A 10,798-nucleotide genomic window follows, 5' to 3' on the forward strand; every position below is an offset into this window, starting at 1 on the left:
CTTCTATAAGTGGAACCTTGCAAGTATTTGTCCTTTTGTGTCTGGCTTACTTCACGTAGCGTAATGTCTTTAAGATTCACCCATGTTACAGCACGTGTCAGAGTTTCCTTCATTTTTAAAGCTGAATAATACTATCCCATTGTATGTAGGTAACATTTCTTCCAGTGTTTTTCTGGACGTTTTGGCCATTATTTTACACTGTTGTGGTTGTACTGGTATGTTCTGTTTAGGTGAACATTCATGGGGCACCTCCCGTGTAACTTGCACTGGGTTCACATCAGAGATGAATAGGCCTCAAACTGTGTCTCCTAAGAGTGTAATCGAGCAGGGACATATAGGACCACATGATCTGTCAGATCAGTAATGTGTAATAGGTTGTGTGGTGCACAGAAGTGTACATAGCGGGAAGAGCAGGGGGCCAGTGGAGAGGGTGGTTAGAGCAAACTGGAGGCACAGGAGAAGCTGATGGGATAGTGGCCTGCACTTCAGGACTGTACCTGCTGACAGGAAGACAATAAAAAAGTTCCAGAATCCGAAGCGTGGTGAGATGCGAGGGGTGTGTGTATGTCCCTGCATCCCAGTCTTCACACTTACGTGTTGTAACAGGAGTATTCAGTTGTCGATGCTTAATTTGTATACACACTACTTTTTAGGACCGCAGGATATTCTGTTGGTGGAACTCTAATTTTATGTAGCCATTTCCTGTTGTTGAACATATCTACTGTTCCTGCTTTCTAACTTTGACCATAACACTGATGAACATCTTTTAGTTTACATTCTAGTTTTGTATTTCCTTGAGATGGAGTCTCAGAATTGGAATTATCCGTGATGAACACTGGGGAGGCACGCAGGCGTGGGGGCTCTTCCTTGGACATTCGTGTGTGTGAGGAGTCCATGGAGGGCACTGCTGTTAGCCTGGCCATCTGTGGGGGTGGGCGGCCAGGACTCGGAGTTTTGCTTCCCTCACACTCAACACATTTGACATGTATACTTGCAGGCACTTCCTTTCTTCATGAACTCAGTGCTTCATGCTACAAGATTCTGGGGTGCCAGTGCTTCATAAAGGTCGGGGGTGGGGGTAGAGGAAGTCTGGCTCTACCAGCTGGTTTTTCAACTGTGTGGAGTTCCCTAGCAGTCAACCCTGAGACCTCCCTGTTGGGCTCCCGAACCCCTTTGCTGGCACATTCTCTCAACCTGCTTTCCCCATGGGATGCAGGAGACAGGGAAGGTGACTGGATACAGCTTGGAGCATGTCTCATAGTGGAACGGTTTGCTTTGCCTCTGCTTGCTCTAGAAGCACGCTCAAGGAGAAGAACGAATGAGATTGAGAAGTATAAGTCCCCAGAAGACAGAGTTAATATTAATTAAACGTTTAGATATATTTTACCTAGTATTTTGGCTTAAACCAAATTTAAAATCTGGTGAGACTATATTTTGGTCTTGCATATTTTGTATTTATATTTGATGGGACCCATTTGTATAATAAATGTCGTGTGTCTAATTGGATGTTTGCCTTTGGGGTGTTACCAGTCATATCTATGTTCTTTGATACTGAGTCATAGAATTACACGCCCAGGGACTCTTCAGATGGAAAGGGACTTAGAAATGGTTTAATTTCACTGGTTAGCTGGTGTGGTAACACCTTTGCCAGCATCCCTGGTTGGTGTTCGTCCAGCTTCAGCTTTGGTAAAGAATGTGTCTTCCATTTATAATATTGTTTCTCAGGAAAGTAATGCAGTTTCTAGCAAGAAATTGTTGAGAAAAATGGGACAGTGCTGGATTTTAACCTATCATGTTACTCTTTAAAAAAAAAAAAAAGTGAGGCATGAGCTGGGGCAGAGGGAGAGAGAATTGTAAGCAGGCTCTGCACTCCATGCAGAACCCAAGGCAGGGCTTGATCCTACGACCCTGGGATCATGACCTGAGCTGAAATCAAGAGTCGGACACTCAACCAACAACACCCCTCATGTTAATCTTTATATAGAGAAGACTTTGGAAAATGCCTGAAAACTCACAGGTACTTTGGAGGCAGCATAGTTTAGTGAAAGGAACGTGGGCTAGAGGCTAGACACCTCTTCGGAGCTCTGTGACCTACAGCAGGTAATCTTACTGGAACTTGGTGACCACGCCCGTGCACTGGAACTGCTCATGCCTGCCTCTCAGGGCCTGTGTTACCTAGGAAAAGCTTAGGCTCTTTCTACATTATTTCCCCTTTGTGATGCTTAGGCCATACCACTGCTTTTCCAGTATATAACATGTTTAGGGTTTTAGTTTAGAGAACATTTTAAATACCCTAGTGTTGTTGAATTTGAGATACCTTGTTTTTAAGTCCTTGTTTGGATTTTTTTTTAAGTTTATTTATTTTGAGAGAGAGAGAGGGCTTGAGCAGGGGAGGGGCAGAGAGAGAGAGAGAGAGAGAGAGAGAGAGAGAGAGAGAGAGAATCCCAAACAGGTTCCATACTGTCCATACAGAGCCTGACGTGGGGCTCGATCCCATGAAGCATGAGATTGTGACCTGAACCGAAATCAAGAGTTGGACACTTAACTGCCTGAGCCACCCAGGCGCCCCTATTTGGGGTTTTATTTTGTACTAGTTCTAGATATAATCAACTGTTACGTGTATAGCTAACTTGTGTATGGATTCTAGATCAAACTTCTATGAGGCAGAACCTGCCTGTTCTTTTTTAAAATTTCCAATTTTTCACGACTCAATACTTATGTAAAAATACAGTAAAAATATCCTGGCAGTGTCCAGTTGCTATGAAAGTTTTTAAATGCTTATCTCAGTTTGAGTGCTTAGCTTGTTGTGGACTGGGACCAGTCTGCAAACCACAGTTTGAATAATACTTGTCTAGAAAACATTTGAGAAGCTAGTTCCAGGAAGAAAAGTGAGTTATCTAGTAAATACATTGTTAAACCATTAATGTGTTCCTGGGCTGCCTTAGTTGCTGTGCTGTGACTGGGAACAGACTGTCCTGGAGAGAAGCCTACTGATGCTAGTGCAGGGCTGCTCTGTCACCTTGTCCCGGGGGCATGTCCCACTCCAGAACAGCCGCCATCTCCCCAGCTGGGTCGTTTATACATTAGGCCTGACCTGCCCACTGACAAGTTGCTGTTTTACCAGCTCCCCGTGCTGCTTCTGTCTCTATTTCTCTCCCCTTTCTGGTCCCAGGAGTCCATGGCTGTACATGGCTTCCTTCCCCATGATCACAGATTCTTATTCTGCTCTTTTTTGGGACCTGTCTGGTTGTAACCCGTCCTCGCCTGTATCCCCTTTATCTCTTAAGGCTCCATACTTTACAAATGTCGTTGTGGCCTGTCGAGGGAGTCACTCCTGGTGCCTCATGGGACCCTGTGTGCCCTGCCTCTCAGGCATTCAGCTAAATATTCTAGCCCTCATTTATTATTACCCCAATAAGTGGGTATTTTTAGGAAGTGTGATAAGGTACTCCTCTGAATCAATTTTATCACACCCTTTGATATATGTTTACAAGATCACGTGGCTTCACAAACACTAAGTTCTTGTCTTTTGCTGGTACTTGAATGTTCTTAATTTCTATTTCAGGGTTAGAATTTGAACTGGAGAAAAACACACATGCATTCCTGAGCTCAAGTGTTCTTAGTTTGCCAGGGCGCTTCCACTGGGCATTACGTTGTTCATACTACCCCTGAGGGAAGCAGGGTGGGATAGGGTTTAAGTGCAAACTCAGGGACTAGATACACCTGAAATGAGCTGGGCCCTGTCCTTCACCAGCTGCTTGACCTTTGGGCAAGCTGGTTAATCTTTTTGAACCTCTGTAAAATGGGAATAACAGAATAAATCTCATGGGATTAATTGAGGTATTTCGCACATAATAAGCACTAAACAAATACTAGCTGCTGCTATTATTAGTATCATTATTTCTAGTCCTATTTTCTATCTCTAATAAACACTGAAATGTGACAACATACTTAAATCAGGGTTTTCCAGCTTCAGCACTCTTGATATTTTGGCGGGATAATTCTTGCTGTGTGGACTGTCCTGTGCATTGTGGAATGTTTTGCAGCATCCTTGGTCTCCACTCACTCAGTGCCAGTACTACCCTGTCCCCTAGTTGTGACAGTCAAGAATGTCTCCATTTGTTGCCGGATGTCCCTAGCGGTGCAAATCGTCTCAGGTTGAGACCCACTGCCTCAAGTAAATAAGTACGTTGGGCTTTCTAAGATTAAGTAGAATTTTGTACATTTGGAATAGTTTGGAATGTCTTGAAACATTTTGCCTGAGCTCACAACCCAATTTGGATTTTTTACCACTTTGTGTGTAACTACGTGCGACCTTAAAAAGCTCTTGAATGCATTAGATGAGCCAAAGAGCTGGTGTCTGTGGGCAGAGTGGAGCGGCCGGTGCCCCCTCCCCTGGTACTGATGGCGGGCTCTTTTTGGCAGCCTACTGTAAGAACTCTGTGGACGGCCTCTGGTACTGCTTCGATGACAGTGATGTGCAGCAGCTGTCAGAAGATGAGGTCTGCACACAGACAGCGTACATCCTTTTCTACCAGAGGCGGACAGCTATTCCATCATGGTCAGCCAACAGCTCAGTGGCAGGTAAGGCCAGCCATTACTTCAGCAGCTTCTTCCTAGAGCAGAAGATTGTAATGGTCCAGAGAGCTTCTCCACAAGGTCTCATGAGTCTGTTGTGTTGATCAGATAAATTCTCACATTTGAGTTTAACCTGGAAACCAAAATGACTGCAGTCAAGGAAATGGGGGTGGAATGTGCGAACCAGCAGAGTTCCCACGGAAGTGGGCAGTGCCAGTCTCAGAGTGAGCTTGCCATGTTTGCTTGTGGAACGAATGAATGAAAAAGCGGTATGGCTGCCACACTAGAAGCAAGAGGGAACGAGACCTGGCGCTGCCATGTTTCAGTCGCATCATCTGGAAGCACATCACATCCAAGCCACATATTTAAGCATCTGTAATGTGGGTGTACTAATAATATCTGCCTCATGGGGTCATTGCATGCATCAGATTACATAGATGTACGTTAGAGCCTTTTAGACAAGGTAAAAGCACCATTAGAAATCGTTCTTTTTCCCGATGAGGTCGGCCTGTTCGGTTGGAAGGGTTGAAGGCTATAGTAATGATAGGTGGGCTGGATTTAGCTGGATGGGGTTTAGTCTGGATGCAGCCACACGGTCCAGACAAGGTGACGCACGCTCCTTAACGCAGCGTCTAAGAGTCTGTGACCGACAACGGAGACACGGTAACATCGGATCATGTTAGAGAGTATTCACCCTGAATCTCCTTGAAGCTTGCGAGGGATTGGTTTGAAGCCGCTGAGAACAGGAACCGCTGAACCGAGTGAACCCCTGCTGGAGTGAAGCCCCACTCAGTGCACCCACCCCTCAGTAGCTGCTCACCCAGTTGAGAGAGTGAGAACTCCAGTGCTCTAGTGCCTTCCCTCAGTGCTTTCCAGATTCTGAGATATGCTTGGAGATTACACCCTCTTGAGGTCTACTTGAGTCTTGTTCTCAGTTTCAAGAACAGTTCATGTTGCTCTGGAATTTAAGGGCATCCCTGGAATGGACAGTACAGATGACATACAGCCTAGGTGTGTGCATGTTATGTGTTTGTATGTTAATATTGTGAAAACGACTTAACAATTCCACAAAGCAAGCTAAGAAATAACGGTGCACTGCCACTTTTATTTGCTCCGTGTCAGAATTTTTACTGTGTGTGCTTAGAACGGTGCCTGGCAATAGGTGCTTAATAACTATTTGCAGAATGAGTATAGATGATTCTGTTGCCAGCACTTAAGATTTGCACTTTGCATTATGAAGTGTCCGTGCCAATACTTGCATTTTATTACTATAAACATGAGCTAGTCTGCCCTCCTTCTTTTCATCTTGATGGGATATTCAAGCAGGGGTCTGGGAGGTAAGACTGACACAGGCCACCCCAGCTCAGGCGCTGCCCCTTCACACGAGTGCGTGCCAGAGAGCCAGCCTGGGACTCCAGCCTGACCCCAGTGCCTGCTTCCTTTACTGCAGGCTCCACCAGCTCCTCCTTGTGTGAACACTGGGTGAGCCGGCTCCCGGGGAGCAAGCAAGCCAGCGTGACCTCCGCGGCGTCCTCCAGACGCACCTCTCTGGCCTCATTATCCGAGTCGGTGGAGATGACCGGAGAGAGGAGTGAAGACGATGGTGGGTATGGGTTTTGTGACAGATTTCCAAAGTGGCATCTCACGGACACGGCACAGGGTCCCTCACGCTTAGGAGCTAGGCCCCAAGAAGATTGTCGGAGAAGGTAAAAGGGCTGTGTGGCTGTACGGTCATAAGTACCATTTTATATAAACCTGGTTATTCGCTTTTCCTCTGTGAGCTCTAGGATGAGTTTCTCCTTGTACTTCATTATTTTCTACTTCTAAGGCTTAGTGTGGAGGCTGGAGCTTTAACTCTACAATAAGGGATACATTTCTTTCAGAGCGCTTTCCAAAGTGCTCAGTGCTTTGCCCAGGGCCGCCTGGCGAGGAGTTGCTGTGCTCGCCCAGTGTGGGGGCTTCCCGGCTCTCAGCTTTTCCCCTTTCCACTGCCGTTTCCTTTACAGGAATTTGTGGCATGTTCTTTTAAAAAAGTGCAGAAGCATCTAGAACAGAAACTCTTGACTCTGCATAAAAGAATTCTGAAGATGGTCACAGTACGGATACTTGGGGAAACACAATACAAATAGAACTATGGGGTTTTTTGTTTTTGGGTTTGTTTTTTTTTGTTTTGTTTTGTTTTTTACCTTCACTTACGCTTGAGTAATGGCAGCCCTCAGTTCTGACAGGAACCCCAGGTGGTATGGGAAGGATCAGGCAGCCCTAGCATTGAGGCTGGAGGAGGTGAGAGTGAGCTCAGCTTCTCTAATGAGGACAGTGACTCATCTCCCAAGCCTGCAGCCAGCATGTCGGTTGCTGTAATCTGCATCTAGTGATGGGTAATTGTGAGACCATGAAGTGAAGGAAAACTGCAGGAGGGTGGACGGGGGCCGCCAGGCCAGGGAGGTCTGCCTCATTGTAGCTCCAGGCCCCCTTGCTTTTCTGGCTTGCTGCCTTTCTCTTTGTAAAATAACAAGAGTACTGGGCCAGAATTGCTAACAAGCTCCTGATACTTTATGAAAATCTGACCACTGAGTCTTTGCTTTTTCAGGTAGAGGTTTTTCTCAACACAGCTTTTTAAACTTAGAATTCACTGTTGTTTTAACAGTAAGCTGGTTTGCCCCTGGTCTGTTTTTAGACAGTGTAGTTGGTGAGATCAGTATCCTCTTAAGCATCATCATCACAGTGGTGCCGGGGGGTGCCCACAGAACAGAGCCTGTCTCCGAGGATCTTATCTGGACAGAGCTTTATAAATACTGCAGCCACAGTACCAAGTGTGTATGGAAGTTAATTTAGAATCTTTTCTTTGGAAGGAAGTTTTAAGGCACTCAGAATAGAAGTATGTAGTTCTAATTGTGAACATTTTCTTCGGAAGTTTGAAATCACTCAGGATAGGAGTGTATTGTTCTAATTATGATTGTCATCTCTAGAAGTTTGAAGTCAGGATAGGAGTGTATCGTCTCTGTTCTTTTTCACCGATCTGCTGTTATACTCAATAATGACAGGCCAAGCTGCATGTGGCATTGAGTTGGGGGCAAGGGTTTGTGTTTCTGGTATTAGCTCTGCCTCTAATTTTGTGTAATCTCGGACAGAGACTTCACTTCTGTGGGCTCGGGCTCTGGATGTCCTTAGCTGGGTCAGTAGCTCACATGTACTGTGCATGTGTGGAGTGCCAGGTGGGCACAGGACTTTCAGGATTTTATTTAGTTCTTACAGTAGTCCTGTGAGTTAGAGCAGGGATCAGCAAGCAACAGCCTATGGGCCAAGTATGAGCTCTGCCTTTATTTGTAAATAAGGTTTTATTGGAACACAGCCACTCCCATTTGTTTATGTGTCTTCTCTGGTTGCTTTCGTGCTGCAGTGGCAGAGTTGAGTGGTTGGCCCACAAAACCTAGAGTGTTAACTGGGCCTTTCCAAAGGAGGTCTCCTGACCCCCGACGTACAGAAAGAAGATCGATAGTTTGCCGATCCCTGAGTTGGAATGTCCCTATTTTATAGATAGGGGACTGAACTCCAAGAAGTTGCAGTCGTGTGGCTGCTCCTTGACCCCAGACATGCTGGCCCTGAAGGTCATGCTCCTGTCATTCCACCAGGCTTGCCTTCCTTCCATCTTCAGTATCTTAAGGTGTTGTTCAGACATGTTTTCCGTGTAGCTTAATGCTGTTCTCTCTGCTGCATTCAGGAGGTTTCTCAACTCGACCATTCGTGAGAAGCGTCCAGCGTCAGAGCTTGTCATCCAGATCTTCTGTCACCAGCCCCTTGGCCGTTAACGACAATTGCATTAGACCTTCTTGGTCCCTGTCTGCTAAGCTGCAGATGCGCTCCAATTCTCCTTCCCGGTTCTCAGGAGACTCTCCGATCCACACCTCTGCCTCCACCTTGGAGAAGATCGGGGAGGCGGTGGATGATAAGGTCTCCATCTCTTGCTTTGGCAGCTTGAGGAACCTTTCTAGCAGTTTCCAGGAGCCAAGTGATAGTCACGGCCGACGTGAGCACAAGGCTGTGGGTCGGGCCCCTCTGGCTGTCATGGAAGGCGTGTTCAGAGATGAATCAGACACCCACAAATTGAACTCCGGTGTTTTAGACACACAGAGCAAAAACTCAGCACAAGGGGATTGCGTGCCCCCCATCTCCAATCCTTTTGATAATAATAACCAGATCGCTTATGTGGATCAGAGTGATTCTGTAGACAGCTCTCCAGTCAAAGAGGTGAAACCCACGAGCCACCCAGGCTCCCTTGCAAAGAAACCAGAGAGCACAGCCAAGAGCTCTCCCAGCTCCAAAGGCGCTTCTGAGCCAGATAGAAGCTTGCGGAAGGGGAGACCAGTCTTGGCAAGCCAGGAATCATCTCTTTCAAGTACGTCCCCTTCTTCTCCTGTTCCTGTAAAAGTTTCTATAAAGTCCTCCCGCTCCCGAAGCAAAGCAGATTCTTCTTCCAGAGCCAGTGGACGGCATTCCTCCCCTGGCCCTGCCCAGCCTAGAAAGGAGTCCTCCCCCAAATCCCAAGACTCCGTGTCATCTCCTTCGCCCCAGAGGCAGAAGTCCTCTTCTTCCCTCGCCTACACTCCTTCCTCCGCATCTGCCAAAAAAGCCCCCGGCCCTGCTGCAAGGGGCCCCTTCCCTCCTGGGAAGAGCAGGACAGACAGGAGCTTGAGTAGAGAGGGCTCCAGACAGAGCCTGGCTTCTGACAGAGCCAGCGTCACCTCCAGCTCCAAACCCAACTCCCCTCGGGTGAGCCAAGCCAGGGTGGGGGAGGGCCGAGGAGACGGAAAGCACGTCAGGAGCTCCTCTATGGCCAGTCTGCGCTCCCCCAACACAAGCATGAAGGCTGGTCTGAAGAGGGACAGCAAGTCAGAGGACAAGGGGCTATCCTTCTTCAAGTCAGCCTTGAGACAGAAGGAAACCCGGCGGTCAACTGACCTTGGCAAAACAACCTTGCTCTCCAAGAAGGCCGGCAGTAGCTCTGCCAAGTTGGCCAGTAAGAATGCCGTGGATGACAAGGCAGAGAAAGGCTACCAGCCTGCAGGTTCCCAGCAGCCAAATGCAAGTGCAGTTGGAAAAGAGCAGCTTGTCTCCAAGGACCCTGCTTCCGCTAAACATTCCCTGCTGTCCGCTCGCAAATCCAAGTCTTCCCAGCTAGATTCTGGAGTGCCCTCATCTCCTGGTGGCAGGCAGTCTGCTGAGAAATCCTCGAAAAAGTTATCTTCTAGCATGCAAACCTCTGCACGGCCTTCTCAAAAACCTCAGTGATGTTTCTGCAATCCAAGTGTTTTATCTGTAAAGATGTTTATTTATTTAGAACCCCTTCCCCCCCACCAAAGCCCTCTATGCTTTTGTTTTATATGTTTTAGGTCACGTGCCTGACGTGCGAGTGTGTGTGCGTGTGTGTTTATGTGTGTGTATGTGTGTGTGTAGAATTCAACTGCAAATTGTTAAAAGCGTCGCCTTATTCTGCCATTGAACCAAATAACAGCCATAGGCAAAGTATTGATACCAAGCTAACTGGAATCATTGTAGACGAGACCCTGGGCGGTCCCTTTAGCAATTGTACATATTTCTTTCTAGAGAACTCTAATGACTTTCGTTGGACACTAGGGTTTGGAAACCTGTGAACCAGTTAAGCTGTCATTAGTGTGTGCTGTAGAGAGATCAGTTATTTGACTTGGGTTTCATCTGAGCAGGATTTGTCCTCACAGCTGATTGTCGTGTGGCACCAGGAGCTCTAAAAACTGTGACACTAACAAACAAACCGAGAGAAGACTGTTGCTTTCTGCACTTTGGCCCCATCTACCAGTCTCTGTGAAGGGCAATATTTTAACACTAATGTTTCTCAGGTATATACTCAGCTAGTCTAGGGTGGATGTGCATCAGCAAGAGGGTTAACCAAGAAGGTGGCCTGTGGGTGACTGTCTTTTCTCCAACTGCCACAGATAGAAGTTTCTAGAGGTAGAAATGAAGTCCTTCATAACTGCAAAGATGGTGTACTACACGCTATCTTGGTTCTTTGGAGATGTCCTAAGGGGTGGCAAGTTGGACGGCCAGAAAGCCAGTCACTAGTTAATTTTGTTTTCCTTCTAAATTTGCTAGCTAAGGCCATTGGGATTTTGAAATGTAGTAGAGCAGTTAACACCTTTGAAAGATGCCTGGAAAAAAAAAAGGATTCTGAACCGGATGCAAGAAT

At 46.8% G+C, this 10,798-nt stretch overlaps 1 protein-coding gene across 6 annotated transcripts in view; it reads left to right on the top strand.

Moving 5' to 3' along the window:
• Positions 1–10,485, top strand: part of USP31 (ubiquitin specific peptidase 31) — a 62,928-nt gene extending 52,443 nt beyond the window's left edge. For all 6 annotated transcript variants that reach the window (XM_078440064.2, XM_078440065.2, XM_060648770.3 and 3 more), the window contains 3 exons: positions 4,426–4,584; positions 6,029–6,181; positions 8,300–10,485. In XM_078440064.2, coding sequence (XP_078296190.2) covers positions 4,426–4,584; positions 6,029–6,181; positions 8,300–9,867 — 1,880 coding nt within the window. In that variant the 3' untranslated portion in view covers positions 9,868–10,485. The remainder of the gene's footprint in view (positions 1–4,425; positions 4,585–6,028; positions 6,182–8,299) is intronic.
• Positions 10,486–10,798: the final 313 nt, after the last annotated feature.

This window comes from Panthera onca, chromosome E3, assembly GCF_046562875.1.
Source record: "Panthera onca isolate mPanOnc1 chromosome E3, mPanOnc1 haplotype 2, whole genome shotgun sequence".
In the NCBI taxonomy this organism is placed as follows: Eukaryota; Metazoa; Chordata; class Mammalia; order Carnivora; family Felidae; genus Panthera; species Panthera onca.